The sequence below is a fragment of the Amblyomma americanum genome, chromosome 5, assembly GCF_052857255.1.
Source record: "Amblyomma americanum isolate KBUSLIRL-KWMA chromosome 5, ASM5285725v1, whole genome shotgun sequence".
NCBI classification, from domain to species: Eukaryota; Metazoa; Arthropoda; class Arachnida; order Ixodida; family Ixodidae; genus Amblyomma; species Amblyomma americanum.
In genome coordinates, this window is record NC_135501.1 from 159,979,283 (window position 1) to 160,003,903 (window position 24,621).

The 24,621-nt window shown below is 46.1% G+C and overlaps 1 protein-coding gene across 1 annotated transcript; it reads right to left on the reverse strand.

Annotated features, from left to right (window-relative positions):
• Positions 1–4,561: 4,561 nt before the first annotated feature.
• Positions 4,562–22,597, reverse strand: LOC144132866 (uncharacterized). The gene is made up of 3 exons (XM_077665579.1): positions 22,579–22,597; positions 16,555–16,643; positions 4,562–5,279 (listed from the first exon to the last, which is right to left on the reverse strand). The coding sequence occupies exons 2-3, from the start codon at positions 16,628–16,630 to the stop codon at positions 4,705–4,707; spliced, it is 651 nt and encodes a 216-aa protein (XP_077521705.1). The 5' UTR covers positions 16,631–16,643; positions 22,579–22,597; the 3' UTR covers positions 4,562–4,704.
• Positions 22,598–24,621: the final 2,024 nt, after the last annotated feature.

Below are 24,621 nucleotides of genomic sequence, written 5' to 3' on the forward strand. Positions count from 1 at the left end.
TGAGTGCAGCTCCTTGAAATCTGTCACACTTATGTACGCTCAGTTTCACACTTTTAAGTACTCACACAGTGTGATAAACCCCGGGTGAGCTAATGCAATTCTTTCCCCAAGTAATTATCGAAGCTTCACTTTTCGCAGAACTCAGAAGCTTGTTTATAAGTTGAATGCCTTTTCCAGGATATCCTCAAGGGGCCTTCCCTTGCACGCGCGAACGGACATTCACACCACGGAAACGCTTCCAATTTCCATTTTTTTTCGCGGCGTTTTGTATTCGATGTGCATTATATATCTCCATACTTATTTCTCGCGCTGGTTTGTACTTGTGCCCAGGTAGAAGTAGAGACGTCATATGATGATTCTATAACCGGTTTCAACGCAAGCTTTAAGCGTCAAAAAATACAACGCGTAATTCCTCGGTAGTTGTCTTTCTCAGCGCGGGGCATATACGTGACAAACCAAGCGCAGATATACCTTAAAATTTTGCGCTGGCGCTGCACGAATTGCACCGTTAACTTTTGAAAGCGAAATTGTTAATGAAGCACAATTTGGTCCGTTATTGAAAATTATTACATCTTGATATAGTTGCATTACATTTGCACCATAAAGATGTGAAATTGAAAGGTTTGCAATTCGACACCTAGCGCGACAAAATGACCAGAGGCTTGAACCATGCCACATTGCTTCGTGAAGTATGACCGAGTAATCATCACCATAATCAAAATTATTTTCCACTTATACTGCGCCCGGAACAGGAGTGGAATGATCTCCCTTAACGCCGCTGCCTTACGTCAGGCATTTCTCTCTGTCGTTAACTAAAAACATTTTATACATCATCTGAGCATTGTTTTGTACTGATGCCAGAGCTGTGAAGCGCGCAGTGCCGACACTTTTGCTCAGCGGACAATAGTACATATTGAAAAAATTCCCGTTCACCATGGAAAGAGATATGGGAAAGCGGCGTTTACACTGGTGCTGGTAGGTTTACATGTGCGGTATTGAAATGCTTTCTAGCGAGAGCTACACTGGGCTAAAAGTCGAGCATTTCGCGCAGCATGGGAGAGGCCAGTTGTGCACACGCGCCGTTACCATGGCAGCCGGAGAGGAGCACTGGGCGGAGTGTGCCCGCGCCCGCTTCCCCGTCGAAGCCGAGCTTGGCGTAACGTGGATGAGCAGCTGTGCGCATGCGCCAATACCACGGTAACCAGACAGACCCCACAGTTGCGCCGCGTTCTTCGTCGCCGCCTCGCCAAACGCCGCTCTATCATCAGAACCGCCCGTCGCATGCGCAGCATTGCGTGTTAAAGGCGGAGATGTAATGGGCGTCTGAATCACAACGTTTTACATACATGCAGAGAAGGAGAGTCCAGCTGCTGCTGAACGGCGGAATCGATAAAAGAAGATTAACTCTAACGATCCTTAGGTTACCGCTTGTCAGTTATTGGCTACTCAACAAAGAAAGAATGAGCGAATGAGCATCAGAAGGCGAGAGAGCAGCGGAGACACCCAAGCAAAGAGAGGAACGCATTACCAAACGGAGACGCCACACTGCCGATCGTAATAGACGGCTCATAGGCGCCGAGATAGAGCCTATGAAAGGCGTCAGTCAACATCAACCAGCACAAGAGGATGTTAAGGCTTGTCATGTGACTAATCACACCATTCGAGTTTCCGAAAAACAAGCTCAGCCAGGGAAACGCACCTCTAGCTAAGTATATCCTGGAATAGGCGAGCTAAGCCACTGCCAATTTTTTTTATTTTTCCACTGGACACTATATTCAACCAAAGTTTCTGTTCCAAGGCAGGAATATTTTAAAAGAAGGTCTCTACATACTTCCTTATATACGCGAAACAACAGTATAGAAATGCATTATTTTTAATATTTAAGCCTGCTGTTTCGGCACCGCTGTTATATATTAAGGGTCATAGATTTCGGATTTTATTTTCGTGAAATTCTTCGGATTATTTGGTTCTGATCTCAGAACCCATCTTTCGGTTGTTTTTTTTCTTCTGGTGGGGGGGGGGTGGGGGGGGAGGGGCGGTCATTTTTTTCTTTCAGAACAGTACCAGTGACATAATGCGGCAACTATGCGGTAGAAAGACACTTTTACGTTCATCTGAGCCTTTTTTGCCAGCTGGAGCTTACGACTGACGAAGAATTTACGCATAAATGACTGCATTTCGCGCTGTGCTTGTTCAGATATGTTATCTCTGTTACCGAAAGAAATGGACATATAATTTAACCGTCAGACGACACGCTAAATGGAGTTTGGCTCCTTAAACATGGCATATTACATCAGCATTTAAATGCTGCACTGGTTTGAGCAAGAGGGTGACGGGGCGTTACAGAGCTTGTGTGTTGACTTACAGCCAAAGAACTGCCGCTTAGCAGTCATGGCAGCCAGAACATGACACTATTCGAATCATTTCTGCACGTTTCCTTGTAAATGTTCTTGTATGCAGTGGAGGAACCTGCCTAATGAAATTAATGGCCTAGTGGGGCAACGGCAGTGAATAGCGCTACGCTAGTATAATACGCTTGGCGAGGAGGTACAGTGACCCTCTGGGTACGCAGAGGCATTCAGGGTAGTGGATCATTGCCTCAAAATACACGACTGCGCTACCTAATGCAGGCGCCACGCCACCTCACCACGCCGTTGCCTGGCGTCTGTCTGTCTGTCTGTTGTTGCCAGGAAGAAAAAAAAGGAAAGTGCGCAGGCCTGCTCACTGGCTCTAGCCGAGCCACAATCGCTACCACGTGCAGATAGTAGGAGAGTTGAAAGAGGGGATGGAAAGACAGGAAGTACAGACGCGCTAAAGACAAGGCCGATCCCGGAGGTAGTGCAATACCCGCCCAACCGGTGGCGGGAGTGAATGATTCTTCAAACTCTCCGCCACATTTCCAAAAATAAGTCCATTATACCCGTAACAGATACTCTACGGGCGTACGGGCGTTGCCTGGCGTACATGATCATTTCCTCTCTACCGGTTGTAATTGCTGCTTTGCAGAGAGTATGCTTTGGCGTTCATACAATAGATACGCATCTTTTTTCGCTTAAAATCGGATTTCAAAAACACAATCAAGCACACCGTTTTTCGCTTATGTCGGTTGGAAGTGAAAGGTCTAACCCTAATATAAAACGTGTCGCACATTTCTGTCAGCCTTTTACTGGATTGGGTCAGACAATCGCATTCATTGTACTCTTTACTTTATGGAGATTTGATGCAAGCTTTGATACCCACATGTTTTGGGCGGCCATCGCTTTCACGTCAAAATCTATGGCGCCGCAGGCATCATGCTGTGTGCGCAAAATGGCGTGAAAAATATTCGAGTTCCGTGCGCCATCCAAAAATTCGTGGCATTTTATTGCCCTCAGACTCATGTGAAAACAAATATTGTGTGCTATTCCTACGCCATCCTGCATGTTCGAGGCCTGCCAATTTTTCTGTTATGAAACACGGAAAGCAGCGCGCAATACAGCAAATACTAATTTGTGCAAATTTTTGACGGGCCCATTTTTCAAAAATATTCAGACTAAAAAAATTACGATAACGGCTTTTGAATCTGGACACAATCGCTACCTAAATGCACAGAAAAATTTGAAAAATGTTTTTTAGGGAAATAAGATGACGCATTAACTGTCCGACTTACCTTGGCGGATACTTGGAGGGAGTGAAGGAGGGAGTGAAGGAAGAAATAAAAAAAGAGTTGCTATGAGTCAGGGCTCCGGAATTATTTCGACCACCTGGGGATCTTTACCATGTATTGACATCGCACAGAGCACGGGAGCCTTAGCGTTTCGCCGGCATATATTGTGCAATGTTAGTGCACATTAAAAATCCCCGGGTTGTCCAAATTATTCCGAAGCCCTTTAGAAGAGCACCTCTTTTTTTTTTAAATACAGAGGTAAATATATTTTTCTGATTTAGTTCAGTTTGGAATATAAAAGAATAAAATCACCGTTAAATACCCTTACCATAGCCGTTCACAGCATGACGATTGCTCTTGAACTTTCTGAAAAACAGGTTCTGATGTCTCTCGTGCAATGAATGCCACCCGGCTCGTCTTAAGCGGTAGCTTTAACACAGGAGTCATTCAGCCTTTTTGTTCAGTTCGATCCGTAGAGAAAACTGCAGTGTGTAGGCACAAACGCGACAGAACCATTCTGGCGTCCAGAAGGATGTTTTCGTGGTGGGTAACTTTTGACAGAAGTGCGCCACTGTCGCCCCGATATGCATGAGATATTTATTTACGGCTGCCAGACACTGTTGCTGTACCGTTCTTTCCTGAGGTCGCAATTCTGAAAACCGCGCGTTGTTGGAAAAGAGGCGTACTGCTCGCTGCGTTGGCTGAAGCGCCGCGAACAGGCGACGAAAAGCGGTAAAAAATTTTTTTTAGATCTCTGGCCCTTCTGATGTGGCCTAGGAGGTCTAAATCTTCCATAATACTACAAGGAAACGTTGAGCGAGAATTTAGCGCTTCAGGCGACGTCGTAGCGAACGAATTCAAACTTTTGACTACACCATCCGGCATTGAGATAGCGACACCACACTCTGTAAAAGACGTTCATAAGGGTGTTTTTATTGGTTCAGTCATCCATCTTTCTTACTCTTGGCAAGGGTGGCTTATGGACGCAATTCAACCGCCGCTCTGCTCTGTGCTAGCTTGGGAGTCGAATCGTGGAGCTAGCAGTCGATAAGCACAATTTAAAAGACTTCATTGCTTTCCTTAAGTGCATCCCGTAGCGCCTTATGGAAACTCGAGAAGAATCCTTGCATCCAGATTTCCGAGAACAACGATGGGAAGAGCTTGCTTAACGCTATGCTAGAAATCTTGCCGAAGTCACCGAGGCCCTTCACAACAAAGTCCACGTTGTATATCATCACCGGCTCCGTAGAAAACTCGCCGCCCATCGAAAGGTACGTCCCACTGCTTCCCTCTCTGTCAACCATGAGGTGTAGAGTGAACCGCGAGAATTCAGCTCTCAGCTGCATCGTGCCCTCATCTCCGGAGCAAACCCTCCATGGAGCAGTATATGCGACCTCGCCCAGGTTGATCAGTTCCACCTGGACCATGCTTGAGCCTTTCTTGCAGTAAGGAATGACTGGTCCGGATCGCTGAATCTTGTTCATACCGGTCGCATTCACGTCACCGAATTCTAGGCCATCAAAGATAACAGTGTATCCTCGTTGGCCCCCCGGAAAAAAGGATTTCGGCATCTTCTCCAGCAGTTTGTCAACTTCGTCCTCAAGATCAATGTCCGGCATGACACATTTGGCACCTGAAACGAAAAAAAAATTATTTGAAAGATAAAAATATCAGCACTCTTGTTCATGAGTGGAGTTGTTACATGTGCCTAAAGCATGCCAAGGTTCCTCATCATAAAGCTGGCTCCACATGGACTAGGAACTGGTGCTTGCTGTGCGAATGAAGCTGCACAGTTGAATTGTCAGCTGCTCAGCTCACCTAAATAAGAAATTGTAGATGATGTCGATATTGCTTCAATGATTCAATAATGAGCAAAAGAATAATAGAGAAGTAGCAAAACGAAACTTTTATAGGACAAGAAAACTGTGAGTGATTCTCTTCTCCTAAAATGCATTTCCTCTGAGTTCTTGTTGTCATTCCTGAAGACGTTGCCAGAGCGCAAAAAATAAAAATCAAGACTACGGGTTTTAGAACGTTCCTATATACTCTGCAGATACGTCAATTTGGGCGTTAAACGCTAAACGATATTAGGGCAGTGCTTACAGTAGCGTAGGGATTAAATATGCTTACTGTGCGGGTATATTTGACATATATCTCGCTTTGCTAAGAGATATCACTGCACTCGGAACTTTCTTTAGCGGAGCTCTTTTTGTTTCCATCAAAGCTCAATATCATTGTGCTGAGTGTTCTTTAAAGAATTTTCTTTACATCAAAAAACATACCGAGTTCTAGCATACAATCATAACATAATGAAGGTTGAAATTCTGCAGCATATTTTCTTTCGCTCATTTTTTATTAATATCCGAATGTGACTAGACGTTAAGGTAACTTGTACAGGAAAGAAGCTAGTTTTGCGCCAAAATCTTAAATTCGGAAAGAGAAAAATCGCTAAGCAAAAGCAGCAATCCGGGAAGCATAGTTGTACCATTTAACTTTATGGATGGTGGCTTGTGGACTACGCTATAGAGCGACAGCTTTTCTCTTCTATTTGATACATTTTCTCTTCCATCTGGGAGTTCAGCCTAGCTTTCAAGATAGGAAGTGTTCTCTGTAACTAGACTCTGCGTACGGTTCAAGAGAAGGACATTAGGAGTATGATAAGGGCACGAAGTTCGTGCCTTAGCAGTTTCCGATTCCATCTATTTATAGACCGTTGTGATATAAATCAAAAAGTCAGCCGACAAGCTACTCTCCATTATAAATTTAGTTTGATTTCTGTGTATTCTCAGAGCCATATTCTTAATCACAGATGTGCTTGACCAGGCACTCATAGCTCTCACTTTGTGCGATTGAAGCAGCTGCACGTAATGCCAGCTTGAATATGAAAATAAAACATCTTTTTTCTCTTTTTTTCTGCACAAGCTCGGTCAAGCGGCAATTTGTGTGTGAACAGAAAACTGTATTCAGGCTAGAGTGCAATCTGCCCCTTCTAAAGTGACCTATACAGGCACGAAAAGAGTTTCTCATTCGCTGTTTAAAAGCAGCAAGAGCTGATTTACATGGCAAATACAGTCTTACAAGGTCGCGAGGAAGCAACTTTTAGCTACAACAATATTTATTTCCGGAAAAGACCTTGGATTACGGGGGAGACACAAACCTCACGCAAAACTGCAAATTTGATTGTTCTGTCGAGCCAAACGGTGAAGAAATATCGTGTTTAGCCTCAAGAGCCCCACCAGAAACTAAGTTGAAAAAAATTGCCACTATTTGTAATTACGTAACACTTCTTACAACACCCGTGCTGTTGCTTGATATCTTCATCCGGAGTAATGGTCTTGTGTTGTCTTTACCCACTAACGCATGCAGCGCAAAGCGCATATATACGCGAATATAGCACATAAAGGCTTTCTGGCATTTAAGTAAAACTGCATACACTATAACAATGAAGTATTTTATAAAGGGCTTTTCATATATTTTCGGTCGTCTTGTTTTAGCAGTTCCGAAGCATGAAGTGCGCGAACATTTAAGCAACCTGGTGAATAGCCGGAAACACGACCGGGGTATATTGTACCTTCATGTCTCCTTTTTAACATCGTCGGAGGTAGAGGTAACACACACAATAACCTTGTTCCTCTCCGGCTCGCACTTTTTCTGTCAACGACCTCCTTTAGTTTTCCAAACGGGGCTACCCTGATAGCAGCATTAACTACGCAGCAGAACTTAGCTTGAAGCAACAATATTACTATCCATATAATTTTGCTTCCATGCTTATGAGTATGATTTCATAAAATCTGGTTCAAGGCTGAAGTTGGAGAGGTTTCGTTTCACCGTTTTGAACCCCAATTTTGAAAACACCTGAAAGTATATTCGTGCGTAAAAAAAACAAATACTTGAATTTTTCTTTCACAGTTATGTGAAATGTTACCCAGAGAATATACATGCATAAGGATTTCCTTTCTAGCCCGAAAAATAAAAATTGCACGCCTATCTCAGAACTATATTAAGTTCCTACAGCCTACTTCACTGTAAACATAATTATGCCCGAATAAGAGTTGTATAATGCCCGCCGTTCCCTTTTAAACTCCGTATCTTTAACTAATGCAACCAGCAATAAGAGGTGATATAAGGTAATCGATCTTTTGTTACTGCCGTCACTAAATCGAAAAGTAAAAATAGAGCAATAACACGATTTTACTACGTTTCAAAATAGCGTACGTCGCCTTGAATTCTTATTCAGACCGTAAAGTATTAAAACGACTCCTGTCTCACCATCTGCCCGCGCTAACAAGTGACGATGCCGGCTTCCGCGTCGCCGCTGACTAGATTCTTGTCTGTGCTCTTGCTGCTTCAAATACGTTTGTCGTGATACAAAGCACTGAACCTTCGCAGCTTTGTGCAGCATACTAATGCATAGACTGCGCATCTGAAGCAACCAGCGAGCTCGCGGAACGCGTGAAGTAGCATCGCCTGCGCTGCCATCCCGAGGCAGGCGTTGGCGGTGTGTGACGGGTCGGGCTGCCGGTTGCCGCCATATCAGCGCCCGCTTTTTTGCGAGCGCTTGCCCTGACAGAATGGGGTGGACATCAGCGACCTTGGCTGCAACGTGCTGCACTGAACGCCTCACTCAGGTCGTCTATAAGTGCTGAAGCAACGAATGACCATTACCAAGCAGCACATTAATGGGCCCAATATTGGAAATATATATTAAAGGCCTGCCCTACAAAGGACCAGAATGAAACCGTATATTTCCAATATTGGGAAGATTACCTGTGCTGTTCGAGTTCATTTTCAGCACCGCAGAGACATGTTAGCAGCTCATGTTTTGTAGGGATGTTATGTTGTGTGGTGCATAAGTATTCTAAATACCGGCTTCCCCTGATTGGTTTGCGGTTGCTTTCCGTGCACCTGCGTGAAGGCTGGATTGTCTTTGTCGTGCACAGCTGTAAGCAGCATTGCATTCTTTTTTGAAGCAACTGACACGCGTACAGTAAAACCCACTTCGTTTTCTGAGTGCGGTGCCATGCAGTGAACTCCGCAGAGATTTTGAGTGCGCTGATACGAAAAGCTTCATCGTCACCCGAAAGAGCCAATTCACACAGTGGTCACAAATCGTCTGAGCAATTTATTGTTTCATGCCACTGAAAATAATGTAGACACTACATCTGTCGCGGGTTACGTTAATATGTAACTGTACTTAGGGGCAGTTTTTTTCGCGAAGGGAGGGGGGGGGGGGGAGGAGCCGCTCTCAGTCGGCTGGGTACAGAGATGTACTGGCAAGCAGATTAGCTTGTAGCGCTCGTATGCATAGATTTTTACTGATAGCTGATAATTTATCACGAAAAGCGTTTAAACTTCGCACAAAGCTTATATCAGTGCAAAATGTCTTCTCAGTTTCTTGTGTCAACTTAACTAGACTTACACTTAAAGCACCTGGTGCAATTTAAGCTTAAAGGCGTTATTCTTTTCTCTGCTGAATTTTTTTGCTAACCTTTCTTTCAGAAGAAGCCTACTTTTACGCCATGGCTTGCTACCAGCAATTGCAAGACATGCGTGTTTGTCGAATCCACCCCTCTTAGGCCCAACAGGGTGTGTCTTATTCTTCGTTCTTGTTTTTTGCGCTTTTACGTTCAGCATGGAAAACCAACTCGCCCAAACTCGGCCTTTATTGAATCCAAAGATAGCTGCCGTTCACTTAGCTGGATTGTTTTGTACACCAAATAAAAACATCGTTCTTTTTATATCAGTCGCCGTAATTCCTTTGACGCATTCTCCCTGGACCACACAGCTCAAGAATTAGGCTGGCATGGGAGTAGTACATTTCAAATCAGCTCCCTCATGTAATGAAATAAACTCCTTTGAGCACCATAAACGCCACCTTATAGTAAGATGAACTGCTCCTAAAAACCTGAAATTGTCTCAAAATCTACTTAAAAAAACAACCACATGCTCCTAAATTTCGCTGCAAAGTCCACTGAACATAAACGTGTAATACTTGTGTCAGTTGTCCTGCTAACTTTATGGTGAGCGTAACTTTTGCCCAAAATAAACTCTAGCCGAGAGGGCAGTAGTACTTTACTCCTTCTTACGTCGTTTAATTAATCGTATATAAAAGTGTGGAACCGGTACATTTTTTCGAAGAAGTAACTGGACCACATTTTTAGGAATACGGTACACGACAAGCCATTCAGTCCTATTCGCCTGGTTTTCTCTGTGCTGTGTACAGCCCTGCACAAAGACGTGCACCGAGCTAAGCAAGAGTGTGATTAAATGGTCAATGGCAACAAAGAGTTAAATCCAGGATGCTTGTCAATGACGGCGAAAATTCCTTCCGACAAGACAAGAAAAGAGCAATAAAATAAAACTTAAATAGCGGCATAGCGATAACAACAGCCCTACAACAGTTTTGAAGGACAACAGCTCCAATCCTGTCTAGCCAATACTCGACAGAAATAGAATATCTTCGTGCAATCAAAAAAGACCCACCCTATTTATAATACTCGAAGTATTCTCAAACTCAAAAACTAGGCAAGCGGGTTTTTTAACTGGAAGTTGTGTTGAACGAAATTTGATATTGTCACAGAAACGGTTGGCGTAAGCAGGGCTGGTTTACTTGCTTTAATTAGACGCGCAAGACGTTGGAACGCGCAAGGAAGCAGGCAGCACGAGAGATGAAGAAGACGAAGCATCTAGCCCCGAGATGCCTCAAGGCTTGCCAACTGCCAGGAAATGCAGTTTAACCGCTGTACGGCGCCACTAGAGTAGTTAGTAGCGTAGCATTGCTCCCCCTCTCTTGAAGACACCGAATCGGTGTAGTAGCAATTGCAGGCAGGACCACAAGGGTAGTCGCACGTGTCTGGCGTGTGGTGTAGACACGCGCGATGGGCTAGCGGGCGTGGTACGGCTTCATCCGAGCGACGTGGACAACTTTGGAGGTCGGCCGTCTAGAAGAGCGAACTGTTCCTTGGGGGAGAACTTCGTAAGTAAGTTGACTGAGCTGGCGGAGCACCTCGTAGGGGCCAAAGTATCTGCGTAGAAGCTTCTCAGAGCGTCCCCTCATGCGGATTGGGCTCCACACCCAGACTTGTTCGCCGGGCAGGTACGCACATTTCGGTGGCGGAGGTTGTAGCGCTGAGCGTCGTGAACTTGCTGGTGCTGGATGCGCTGTCGAGCGAGTTGGCGGGCGGCCTCAGCGTAACGAACAAATTGGGCAGCACCCATAACAGAGGGGGTAGCGCTAGCTGGAAGCAGCACTGCATCCAGCATGTCTGTGGCTTCGCGACCATGTACTAAACGAAATGGAGTGAAGCGTGTCGTTTCCTGGACAGCAGTATTATAAGCAAAGGTGACGTAAGAGAGTATGGCGTCCCAGTTTCGGTGGTCCGCGTCGACATACATAGAAATCATGTCGGCGATCGTCTTGTTGAGCCGTTCGGTGAGGCTGTTCGTTTGAGGGTGGTAAGCGGTTGTTTTGCGGTGACTGGTGCTGCTTAGGCGCATAACCTCCTGCGTAAGGGCCGAGGTGAACGTTGTTCCCCTGTCAGTTAAAATGATAATGGGTGCACCGTGACGAAGCACAACGTTTTGAATGAAAAAGTTCGCAATTTCGTCAGCAGTACCACGGGGAAGAGCTTTAGTCTCACAGTATCGGCTGAGGTAGTCGGTGGCGACCACAATGTAGCGGTTGCCCAGCGCGGACTCCGGAAATGGGCCGAGTATGTCCATGCCAACTTGGTGGAAAGGAACCTGAGGCGCATCAATTGGCTGGAGTAGGCCGGCTGGCTTAGTCGGCGGCGTCTTGCGACGCTGGCACTCGCTGCAAGTTCTTACGTAACGTTTCACAACTGCAGCAACCCTTGGCCAGCAGTATTTTTGCCGTATTCGTGCCAAAATTCGACAAAAACCCAGGTGACCAGAAGATGGGTCATCATGGCTCGCCTGCAGGACTTCGTCGCGAAGGGCCGTAGGCACGACGAGTAGATAGACAGCTTCTGGTGGACTGTAGTTTTTCTTATACAGGACGCCGTCACGTAAACAGAACGACGACAGCCCGCGCGAAAAGATTCGCGGGGGAGACTGAGCGCTTCCTTCTAGATACTCAATGAGGGGCCGTAGTTCGCTGTCATCCCTTTGGTGTTAAATGAGGATGGACGTGGAGATGGCACCAAGAAAAACAGAATCGTCGTCGGGGTCAGCTCGGTTGTTCTCGATAGGAGCACGAGACAAACAGTCGGCATCACTGTGCTTCTTACCAGACTAATAGACGATTGTGACATCGAATTCCTGAAGTCGAAGGCTACAGCGTGCAAGCCGTCCCGAGGGATCTTTGAGGTTCGCCAGCCAACAAAGCGAGTGGTGGTCGCTGACGACCCTGAAAGGGCGGCCATATAGGTTCGGGCGAAATTTTGTTACTGCCCACACAATGGCCAAGCATACTTTTTCGTTGGTGGAATAGTTCGCCTCAGATCGTGACAATGTGCGGCTCGCGTATGCGATAACGCGTTCGAGACCATCCTGCCTCTGCACAAGGACCGCACCGAGGCCAATGTTGCTGGCGTCTGTGTGTCGGCTGACTCGTCGAAGTGTCCAAGGATGGGCGTACTTTGGAGACGAGTGCGGAGGTCTTCAAAGGCTTGCTGTTGCTCCAGGCTCCAGAAGAATGGTTCGGAATCTTTCGTGAGTCGCGTGAGAGGCTCAGCGATCTCGGAGAAGTTCTGCACAAAACGCCGATAATAGGCGCAGAGACCCAGAAAGCGGCGCACACTGCGCTTATCGGTGGGCACAAGAAAAGCAGCCACGGCAGCAGTCTTATCGGGGTCTGGGCTAACCCCTTTAGCACTCACGATGTGGGCCAGAGACTTCAACTCTTCGAAAGCGAACTGACACTTTTGGGGCTTCAGGGAAAGATCGGCCGACCGAATTGCTTCGAACACAGCGCGCAGGCGTCTCAGGTGCTCTTCGAACGTGTCAGAAAAGATGACAACGTCATCTAAGTACACGAGACAGGACTGCCATTCGAGATCGGCAAGAACGGTGTCCATCATCATCTGGAAGGTTGCAGGAGCCGAGCGCAGGCCGAAAGGGAGCACCCGGAATTCGTACAGACCGTCCGGTGTAATAAAGGCGGTCTTTTCCCGGTCGCGTTCGTCCACCTCGATTTGCCAATAGCTGCTTCGTAAATCTAGCGATGAGAAGTACTTGGCGTGTCGCAGCCGGTTCAGGGAGTCATCAATACGCCGGAGAGGATAAACATCCTTTTTAGTGACTTTGTTTAAACGTCTGTAATCAACGCAGAACCGTAGGGTTCCATCTTTCTTTGCCACTAGAACAACAGACGACGCCCACGGGCTCGTCGACCGCTGTATCAAGTCGTCCTTGAGCATTTCTTGCACTTGGCGGCGAATGGCATCGCGCTGCTTCGAAGAGATGCGGTAGGGTGGCTGACATAACGGCCGTAGGTTGGCGTCAACTATAATTAGGTGCTTTGTGAGCGGTGTCTGCCTAACCTTGGAGGTCGAGGCAAAGCAGTCGCAGAAAGACTGGATAACGCTTTCCAAGCAGTGTTTCTGGTTAGTTGGGAGGTTTGGGTTCACGTCAGTGTTTATGGGAGTGGTCGGTTCCTTTACTGATGCCGGGGCTCCACACAAAGCGTGCTGTCCCGCGAATTCCCTGAGTTCCTCGAAATACGCAATAGCTGTTCTGCCAGGCAAACACTGAGGTTCACAACCAAAATTGGTCACCAAGAGTTCGGTTCGGCCCTTGTCCAGTTCAACAATTCCTCGAGCAACACACACTTGCCGACCAAGGAGCAGCGAAATGTTGGTTTCAGCAATGGCACGAATTTTAGTGCTGTTATCGCACTCTACAGTAAATAACATGCTGGATCTTGATGGCATCAAAACGTGGTCGTCCCAGACACATAACTTAGCCCTGCGTGGCTCGGTATCGTCGACGACAGGACCTTGGGTGGAAAACGACACGATTAGCTCCTGGATGGTTGATAACGGCACCGTACTCTTGAAGGAAATCCAAACCGAGTATGAGTTCTTTGGAGCACTCGGGTAACACAGCAAAGCAGCCAGGGAATGTAACACCGCGGATCTGGATTCGCGAAGTGCACACACCGATCGGAGTTACCACGTGGCCACCAGCTGTCCGGATCTGCGGCCCAGACCAAGGGGTCAGAACCTTCCTCAAGACCGTGGCTAGCCCTCTGCTCATTACCGAAAAATCAGCGCCGGTCTCCACGAGTGCGGTAACGTCGTGGTTGTCGGCGGATACCGGAATCTCGGCGGAGGCCAGTCGGTCGCAGCGCGTCGTCGAGGTCGTCGGGTCATGTCGTCGTCGGTCGGAGCGTCGCGGCGAATCGTCGGGTGGAGGCTCTTGACTCGGTCCAGTAGCGGCAGCCCTACCCCCGGAGGACGCCGTCTTCAGTTTTCCCGACGTGGGGGCGTACCTCTGAACTGGCCAGAGGATTACGTGCGGCCGGGCGAAGAGAACCGCCTTAGGGATGGCGATCGGGACTGGCGTCGGTGCGGGGTCGAAGATTGCACGTTTTCAGCCAAGTACTGTTCGATATCCCGTGGTCTCACCGTAGCGTGGTCGAGGTGCGTCAGGTGAAAAACCCCTTAAACCCATCTTGCGGTAGGGACTGTGGCGGAGGATGTGGCCAGGCTCTCCGCAGTGGTAACAGAGCGGCCGATTGTTTGGCGTACGCCAACGTGCGCTTTGCTCACGGGGGGCCTGAACTCCTGCGGCACGGAGGGTGTGCTGTTGCGATTGGCTCCTGCAGGTATTGCACAGGAGCGATGGAGGAAAAGGCTCGCATCGCTGGCCCGGGACTTCGTAGCGCCTCGCTGTACGTCATAACGGAGGGCGCCGGGTGTGGAGCGGGGGGTGGCTGCACAACTCGTCGGATTTCTTCGCGGACCACGTCCGTAACGGCAGCGACGCTGGCCTGTGGAGTTTCAAAGCGAAGTTTCGCCAGTTCCTCGCGCACCAGGCTTCTTACAAGCTCCCGAAGGTCCTCGGCGGGCAGCGACGTAGGCGTGCACTCGGACTGCGAAGCGGCTGCTACAGTACCCTGACGTCCGTAGTGGGCGCCCCGTTCCTGTAAAGAGCGCTCGATACTCCTTTTTTCCTTGGTGAAGTCGGACACTGTTCGTGGCGGGTCACGGACCAGTCCGGCAAACAGCTGCTCTTTTACGCCACGCATTAAGTGGCGTACCTTCTAGGCTTCGGGCATAGCAGGGTCGGCCCGATTGAATAATCGGGTAATGTCCTCGATGAACATCGCGACGCCCTCGTTCGTCTGCTGTGATCTCGAGTGCAGGGCGATTTCAGCTTTCTCTTTTCTTTCGCTGCTGGTAAATGTCGCTAGCAGCTCTCGACGAAAAGCCTCCCAGGTGGTAAAGGAAGCTTCGTGGTTCTCAAACCACGTTTTAGCCGAGTCCTGCAGCGCAAAGTAGACGTTGCGCAGCTTGCGCTCGCCGTCCCACTCATTGAAACCCACCACTCGGTCAAAGCTGGCCAACCAGTCCTCGACGTCCTCGAACCTGTCCCCGTGGAACGGTGGCGGCGATCGAGGTGCGTGAAAGACAAATGGCGGGGCACTCCCGGAGTGCTGACTTGTCTGGCTAGCCGCGGTGGATGTCATGGCCCTTACCGGCGCTGTCAGTTGGCCGAACTCGGGTTGTAGGCCTCGCAGGCGGCGGCTCGCCTTGTGGACTGGTGTTGTAGCCACGTAGCTGACGTCAAAGGTGTCCTCGAGGTCAGCGTACATGGGCCATCACCCCGCACCTCCACCAAATATGTCACTGAGAAACGGTTGGCGTAAGCAGGGCTGGTTTACTTGCTTTAATTAGACGCGCAAGACGTTGGAACGCGCAAGGCAGCAGGCAGCACGAGAGATGAAGAAAACGAAGCATCTAGCCCCGAGATGGCTCAAGGCTTGCCAACTGCCAGGAAACGCAGTTTAGCCGCTGTATGGCGCCACTAGAGTAGTTAGTAGCGTAGCAATATATCATAAAATTTTACTACAGCAATCAATATATCCACAGATCTCCACGGCAGGCTTGACTTTGCTGCTATAACATTTTTGCGAGCTTAACAACGTTCCTCGTTGGCTTTAAATCGCAGTCCTAACTACTCGATGCGAGTGACGAATGAACTTAACAAGAAAGTTTTTGCTACACATGATAAGAATCTGCCATTACCTACAATATTTCTTAAAACGTAGCTCACAATATTCAACATACGCATGACAAAAGAAATGTCCAAGAATCCTCGGCTTGTATGAAGCACCCATTCTAATTTCCTAGGCAGACACACTGCTTTCTGAAGGAACAAAATATATTTGTGCCCGAAAAGCAGATACCCGTAACAGTTTGTGATTATAAATGACGGAAACCAATGATCACCGAAAGCAAATAGCGCAAGGGATGTTTTCTCTCTCTTTTTTCAAAACTTGACGTTCAGCAACGGGATATAATGAAATAATTATTTAAAAATAATTGATTACAAAGCACAAGAGAAACAACCACATGTCGTCGGTAAGATCCGAATCCGCCACCTCCGAATTTCGCGTCCAGTGCTCTAATAACGCAGCTAAGGCAACGGCTGTCCAGTTTTCTGTTTTCGGCGGTGTTTGCGTGCAGTGTAGCCGAACCTTGAGAGTGTTCAACAGCGCCACCCTCATTCATAGCAGAGGGCGGTGACGGTTAGCTTCCGTCATGTATTCATAACTAGCACCTCTTTCCCTTCTTCAGTTTGTGACTGCAATTCATTGAAATCATCGTCGACAGAGGGAGGCTAGGGCAGGAAGTTAATTTAATTGTATTATGTTTGCCCCCGCAGTACGTGTAAATTTGCCTTTTTTTCTTCCGAAAAGAAAAAATAACGATTTGGGTTACCTTTTGTGTTGAATGGACCCGCTGCAACCCCAAGAGCCAGGAGAACAACTGCAGCCAAGACTTTCACGAACGCCATGTTTCTTGGTGACCTGCATAGTGATACGCGTCCCCAGTAGACATCAGAAGATGAACAGCGATGTTAATACGAAGTAAATAAATCAATAATACCAAATCAATTGTAGCACAAAATGAATTTCATCAGAATTACCTACTGATAGCTGCACAGCAATATGCGTCATCATTGAGAGTGAGAACAGTGTATGGTTTTGAGAGGTTTCGCAAAATGCGTTTGGAGTATGATGAAGCAGCACTGTTCACGTCAATCTAATACTTTATACCGGTGTCAACACTATACAAAATAAATCATCCTTTACGCAAAACATTCTATAAGTGACCTGACGGAGTAGTGAGGTTTTGATTAATTGCCTTCCTAATGAGAACTTGCGGTATGATGTTATTTCTACCCTGAACATAAAGTTCAACAAATTTCTTGCAGCCTTCTCCATTCGGTTTGGTCTTGTTGAAATACTGCATTTGTTTACCTTGTTCTCTTCACAGATAGGTCTCCGTATCCTTTTTTATAAGCAGCGCCAGAGTATTTAGTTGGAGCAATTCCACAGAGATGTAGCCTTGCAAACTTTGGTTCCCTCCTTAACTTGAATAAGCAGTATGATTAAAGTGCTTTACGCCCTAAGATTACACAGGAAGATGGACTCTAGTACAAAGCCTATACATACCCTATATATACGAATGTTAGTGTTGCAGTTTTAGTGTAGCTTCCAGGGGTCGCCTAAGTATTTCTAGCAGCTTGAAGACTAAAATTCTCAAATGTGACAAGGAAAATTTTATTGCATTTTTGTGTCCAACTTAATAATAATAATAATTGGTTTTGGGGGGAAAGGAAATGGCGCAGTATCTGTCTCATATATCGTTTGGCACCTGAACCGCGCCGTAAGGGAAGGGATAAAGGAGGGGGTGAAAGAAGAAAGGAAGAAGAGGTGCCGTAGTGGAGGGCTCCGGATTAATTTCGACCACCTGGGGATCTTTAACGTGCACTGACAACGCACAGCACAAGGGCGCCTTAGCGTTTTTCCTTCATAAAAACGCAGCCGCCGCGGTCGGGAGGAAAAACGCTAAGGCGCCCGTGTGCTGTGCGATGTCAGTGCACGTTAAAGATCCCCAGGTGATCAAAATTATTCCGGAGCCCTCCACTACGGCACCTCTCTCTTCCTTTCTTCTATCACTCCCTCCTTTACCCTTCCCTTACGGCGCGGTTCAGGTCTCCAACGATATATGAGACAGATACTGCCCCATTTCCTTTCCCCCCAAAAGCAATTATAATTGTATAACGCATGGTTGATCTTTCAAGTATGTGCATGTCTGGATGAGACAAAATAGGAAAGTCAAGAAGAATAACATGGCATTCTAAATTCCGTGCGTGCAAAAGCAATAAAATCTGAAGCTCTCGTCGTGCCAAAATAAAGTGACTTGTCCTTCGGTGCCGTGAAAATAAAATAGTGTTTCTTTAATCACCTGTGATTGTCCACCGCATCAAAAATACAACGTCCGGCGGCATACTACTGCACTAAGACAGTTTGCGTTCAGCTATGCGATTAATTTTTAATCCGAAATTAGGCTACAGCGTGCTGATGCCTCATTTACCTCTACTTTGCCTCCGCTGACTATGACGTAATGCTCGATTCAGTAAGAAAGGTTACTTCACATGTACATCTTCAGTGTTAATGATGAAATCATGCATTCAGTATTCTCGTTCTCAGCGTCGAACTAAATTAGTTCAATACACAATTTTATTAATACAGAAAGACTGACGTTCAGACTAAGGTACGGTCGTGGAGTGTACATAGGTGTATCTCTCGTGATCTCAGGTTTATCGCTCTACATCTCGGCTTCATCCTAAGCACTGGGCGTTTCCGCTCGGCACATTTCTTGGACTACTCCGCGTAGCCAGCCTCCATTGCAAGGGCTCATTCACGCGTTTACCACATCCTTTGTTTTCTATGGACGGATACAGTTGAGGTCGGAGCCACTTAGCCTAAGCACTCTCTGCGTTTTCAAGAAAGGTTATTACGGTATTAGGATCAGTGTCCACTATTCGACGGCTAGTGCGAACACATAGGAACTGCGGGAACACGCCCTGTGGAAAGGCGGCGGGGTGGAGGCAATGTTGCAACAGCTGGTTCTTAGGGATTCAGCTGCCGATGACCGCGGGTAGTGGCAAACGGACTGTCGATCTTTAAGGAAGAGCGACGAAGGACATGGTCTCATACACTCGTTTACTTTGAAGGACGACTATATTTCTCACGTGTCGCAAAGCTCAGTCTAATATTTAATTGCGCCTATTTTTTTTTCAATTGCATTGCATTGTTGGGTTTCCACAAGTGATTTCACTAGCTCACTTTGTGGCTCAACCTTATTTGCTTCAGTTGACGTCATTACTCAGCGAAGAAAAAAAAAATTCTATCTACAAGGAACAAGAAACGATCCAATGCTACTAGGTTTACTTAAAAGAAAAAGAGAACTCTATAATTTTACTATAAATACCCATTGGCGTATTTTTTGCGTATTGGAGCACGGCAATAAAACCCAATGGTCTGCTATCACCAGAGGTCACTTCGAAGAAAAAATTCGCCTCACTGAATACTTGCTTTTTATCTCACTGATAGGATATTCATTGCCCAGTGGCCATGAAAACATGTCTTCTAAAATATGAAAAAGAACAGCTACGCCATTAGACCTATTTCTGGCTGCGCAGAAGCATAGTTATTTTTCTGAGGGTACTGAGAGGGTTTCTAAAAAGTCATGAGATTTTAAACGTTGTTACAAGGCTCAGACACTCAACCTAAAAAGCTGAACAAGTTCATTGATTCTCCATAAAAGTGACTCTCTATAAATTCTCAGTTTTCTCACTTGTGTCGTGCCCTATGCTCTATAACCTTGTGGGCATTTTTTGTACACCCAAGGAAAACAATCATGGTTTCGCTAAGGCTATAGAACCCAAAAAATTATGAAGATTTTGCCACTGGCGGTGATTGACCGAACGCCCTTAGGCTTGACTTCCAGCGGTTGTTTGTTTACATTTTCTTTTTATTTGTTATTTTTTACAAAATTTCAATAACTTTTTAAACCTCTAGTTAATTTAAGGTACAAAACAAGAAATAGCACGCAGACAATATTAAATATATATGAAGTAATATGCGATAATATCTGGGAGATTGACGCAGGACACATCGAAAAACAAAAAAAACTTGTAAGGGCAAAAAGTCCAATTACAAGATAACACTCTTTACCTGAGTTCAATCTAAGCAAACATTTGAATTACAAAGACAACATAATGGGTACAATGCAATGGGAACAAAAGTTAAAAATTCCAGGAGCGTAAAGAATTCAACGCGATTAGGTATGTTCAAGAAAAAATCGCAAAAATCACCACACAAGTCCCATATTAGATACCAGTTTAAAAATTATGCGCAGCACGACACAAGTCGCACAATGAAAAAAAAAACTACGTAATAATGCGAAACAATCATATCATGCTAGTGAAACGTTTCTTCAGAGCAATAATGAAGCTGGTGTGCAGTTTTAATTCCTGTGGTAGACTCTTCCAGTCGTTAACACCAACGGTCTGCAGAAGTCTTTCAAAGTAAGCATTACTAAGAAGGGACATAACAAAATTACCATTAGGGTGGTTTCTAGTGACACGGGATAATGAGTGAAATAGGTATACATTTAGCAGATGATCTTGCTTCACAATTCTGCTCATGCAAATTAGTGCTGTTTTTAGTTGCCGCAAAGGCTCAAAAGGCAATTTTTGTAATTCCCCAATCAGCGGTGACTCGAATATGTGAACTTACTGTGAGTTATAGTTCTAACTGCGCGTTTCTGTAATTACTGAAGGGGAGCAAGGTAAGCACTGCCGGTTGAGCCCCAAGACTCAATGCAATATGCTATATGGCTATGAAAACCGCGAAATAACGGATTTACATTGTGGAAGCATTCAGCTGCTTTTAACAGCGCAAGACAGCCGGGTGGTAACTTCTCATAGACTATATCAAAATGATTACTCCAATGAAAATATTGCCCACTATGACGCCAAAACGTGAAATTGGATCAATTCGATCAAGCTGACAGCTGCTCTTGCTAATTCTGATAACATAAGCATTAATATATTTACTTCGCTATTGACATATGACGAATTTTGTTTTATTAGAATTGAGCGTGGGTTTAGCTTAGTCAACCGTGCCATGAATAAAACCTGCTAGATTTCACATCATGCTTGCGACATCTGAGCCGAAGTCCGGTCTTCCTACTGTCATCGTTATTCTGAAAGATGTTTGACACCATGAACGCCGATAACTACTCCACCATGATCAGACCAACGCATGGCTACGTTACTACAGTACTTACTATTCTGGCCGCTTACTGCTGGTGACTTACTCGACTGCTACACTGGGCCTCTAAGGAAAATAAAGCTTGCAGCGGACCACGCGCCTAGCGCAAGACTTCAAATCGAGGCCTACAGCAGCGAATTATAAAGTGTCGTGGACTGCCAGCTTCCGCCGATATGCCGCCAGGGGTTGCGAACATTCATGTCACCCGGAGATAACGTAGCCCGTTACACTCTCAATTAAGAGTTCGAAAACGCCCCATCCGCTGAACCTCTCAAAATGGAAAGCCTTGACTCGAAGCATGAACTTTTACCGGAAGACGACGCCCCTTTTATCACTATCCGGTCTGGAAACAATTAGACAGGGTGCGCTTTCTATATATACTCGCTCAAATTACACGATTGTTTCTTGATTTAATTAGATTTAGCCGTGCATTAAGAAAAAGGTTTAGGCATGTGCCCAATCTTTCGCCTATTTCGAGGAGCTGCCCTCACTTATTAGGGCCAGTGATTTGAAAGAGTTGAAAGCGGCCCGCATGTATGTGAAGAGAAATTTTCCCACTCGAAAGAGTCGGCAAATTTGTTATACTCTCTCCGGTACCTGGTACTGTCGCCTCACAGAGTTATTTTACCAGGATAAAAACTCGGCGCAGAGAGTAAGCAAAGCATTACTGTCACCTGGTCTATTGTTTATGCGCAATGTCACTGGAGCGAGTGCCGCATCGCAGGTAGTACGTTTATCTGCCTCGCCGTTTCTAGGCGATGTATGGCACCACCCATAAGCACAGGTGCGCGTATGACGTCCCCCAGAACGCTGTGCGATAAATGGTTCCTGCACAGTTTTGGTATGAATGTCGTGAAAACTGGTGCCACACGGAGGGTCGGCCGGAGGAAAATATACGCAGACGAAGGACATGCATAGGGTTAGCTGAAGTGGCGATGCTAGGCTTTCTGCGTTCATTATACTTCCGCTTGATGGCGTTACCCTCATTTTCTAGATTTTTTGTTGCCATCGCACTAAATTTGTGGTACATCTGCGAGTGCACAAAAACTGCCAACTTTTCTCCTAACGGGACTAGTAATGCTTTTGAAATACAAGCATATAGTCTACAAAGATGATTTTTGAAGACACCGCTTTGGAACAGTGGAAATGGTGCTCGGCTGCTCACCGAAAAGACGTGGGTTCGATGCCGGCCGCGGTCGTCGCATTCCGATAGAGGTAAAGTGCTGGAGGCCCGACTACTGTATGATGTCAGTGCACATTAAGGAACTGCAGGTGGTCGAAATTATCCGGAGCCCTCCACTACGCTGTCCCTCATAGCCTGGTACTTTTGCGGCGTCAATCCCCATCAGGACATCAAAAAGCCTAGCAGACAGAAAAAGCCGTGTCAAGAATAATCTTTACTATAAAGATAAACATAAGAGAGACCGCGGAGATCGGGAGACATGCCATGAGAGCGCAGAAAAGTATGTATCTAAATGGCGAATCTGAGCTTTACAGAGCGCACCTTTAAATCATAACCTATACACAATGGGTGTCAAGAAATTGAGTTCCTTGGCTAAAGTCGCGTGCGATAAGCCTTTGGCAACGGGAAAGTTTGCACTGAACAACGACTTACTCTTTCAACGACAGTTTTTTCGGACGACCATGAAGCTAGAACCGGTAGAAATGGACCGCTGTCTGCAGGGAGACCTAGTAAGAATCTTCCTCGCCACAGTGTTCTTCTGCAGTAGTTCTTAAATATTGAGACCAATAGCGGTGTCTGGGTTGCGTGACGCAGGCAAGACGCTGGTCATCAGTGCAACAGCGGTACCTCCCTGCGAAGCCTTCGCCCCCGAGATGCTTCTATGAACGGCAACAAGCTACAATTGGCAGCCGTGTGTTTCTTGGGGTTGAAAACGTCACAGCAGCTTGCAGTCGTCACTAGCCACATACGCGCTTACGCGTCGCTGACGTCTCAATTTTTTTTCTTTTGCACTTGCTGCCGGGAAGGCTGTTGTCGAAAGCAGCTGCAAATGCATGATTGCACCACACTCACCTACGTACTAAGTTATTGCTGTGAACATGGAATCCACTGCTTTATCAAAAATATTTGAGAAGCGCTAATCCTCAATGCCCTCCCTATTTCAAATAGACTTAAAACTGCAAATTTTGTTCGAGCCTATTTTTCTGTAAGTCACGGAAACGTCTGCAGGTTAGAATATTTTTCTGGAAGGGCAACATCGTTTTGTTACTGTGTACTATTATTTTACACTGCTAAACTTCCTCTTCAACATTGTGAAAATTTATCTTCGATTTTTTTTACAATAGAACACTGGTGGTTAATAGTTGTTTTATGTCACAAAGTAAATCTGGCAATGATGAACGCGGTAGTGAAGGACTCCGTAAATTTCGACCACCTGGGGTTCTTTAACGTGCACAGGCATCGCATAGCACACGGGCCTCTAAAATATCGCCTCCATCGAAATTCGACCGCCGCGAGCGGGATTGAACCAGCGTCTTTTGAGTCAGCAGCCGACCGCCATAACCACTGAGCCACCGCGGCAGCCATCATAGGATTCTTAACAGCGTTTTCTATGTGCATTTTATTCATGAATATAAACTGTTTGCACTGCACTGTAAATGTTTTGTATTTGGTGTAATAGAATACACAACGATGGTTATCTGAGTTGTGCGTTTTTGGTTTTAGGCCTGATAATCTATTTTACTTTTCCACACGCGTAACGTTTTTCTACGTTTGCTAGGTTCGTTGTTTATTGTATATTTACTCCTCCGTGTTGATGCTTGTTTGCATGTAATTCTGTTTGGTATTAATAAAACGAGGGTTCCGTTGCATTCTCCTGGCTCTGGGACACTTGTCTGTCTGTATACGGACGTTTTTACTCGTCCCTCATATATTGACTAAATTTTTATTCTAATATAAATCCCACAAATATTGTACGATGCAGCACAGATAACGTCGCATTATATTATAAGGCTCTGGAAATACTTCACTCTCCTTCTACTTTGAAAAGGCATGCTGCAATGGTTTATTGTAAGCCTGTAAGAATTGACTGACGCGTAGTGATAACTTTGAAGCTATTCTCAATGTACAAAAGTTTTTTGAGCTGCAAAAGGTAAAAAAAAATTATAATGCCACCACTGAAAATTTCCCCAAAAAACTGCGGCATTACAAAAATACTTGCGGTGATTCGCTTTGCTGGGCTTCAGAGAGATTGCTACGTATAACATACAGACGGATTGTTTTAGCGCGAAACACTACTTCACGATGTCTAACCTGCTCACCAAGTTTGTGTGAAGCTTGACTTCAAGGGTGGTCTTAGACAAACCGTAAATAAATAAAACTAACAATACCGCGACTGGGATTCGAACACGTGGCTGTGCGAACAGATCAGCTTCGTTGGGCACTGCACGAGAGCAATATCACATGGCCGCAGCCGTTCCCACCACATGTTAGAACTGCGACACACTCTCGCACTGTGCAGAGCGCATAGTCGTCTTCAACTAATACTACTGGTTTATGGGGGTTTAACGTCACAAAGCAACTCAGGCTATGAGGGACGCCGGGTAGTTGAGGGCTCCGGAAATTTCGACCACTTGGGGTTCTTTAACGTGCACTGACATCGCACAGTACACGTGCCCCTAGAATTTGTCCTTCATC

What these genes read in the sequence shown, in the direction of transcription:
- LOC144132866 (XM_077665579.1), bottom strand. Translation starts at nt 16,630, where the DNA reads ATGGCGTTCGTGAAAGTCTTGGCTGCAGTTGTTCTCCTGGCTCTTGGG. An exon ending in GGGTCCATTCAACACAAAAG is followed by an intron (nt 5,280 to 16,554) that starts GTAACCCAAATC and finishes TTTTCGTTTCAG; the next exon opens with GTGCCAAATGTGTCATGCCG.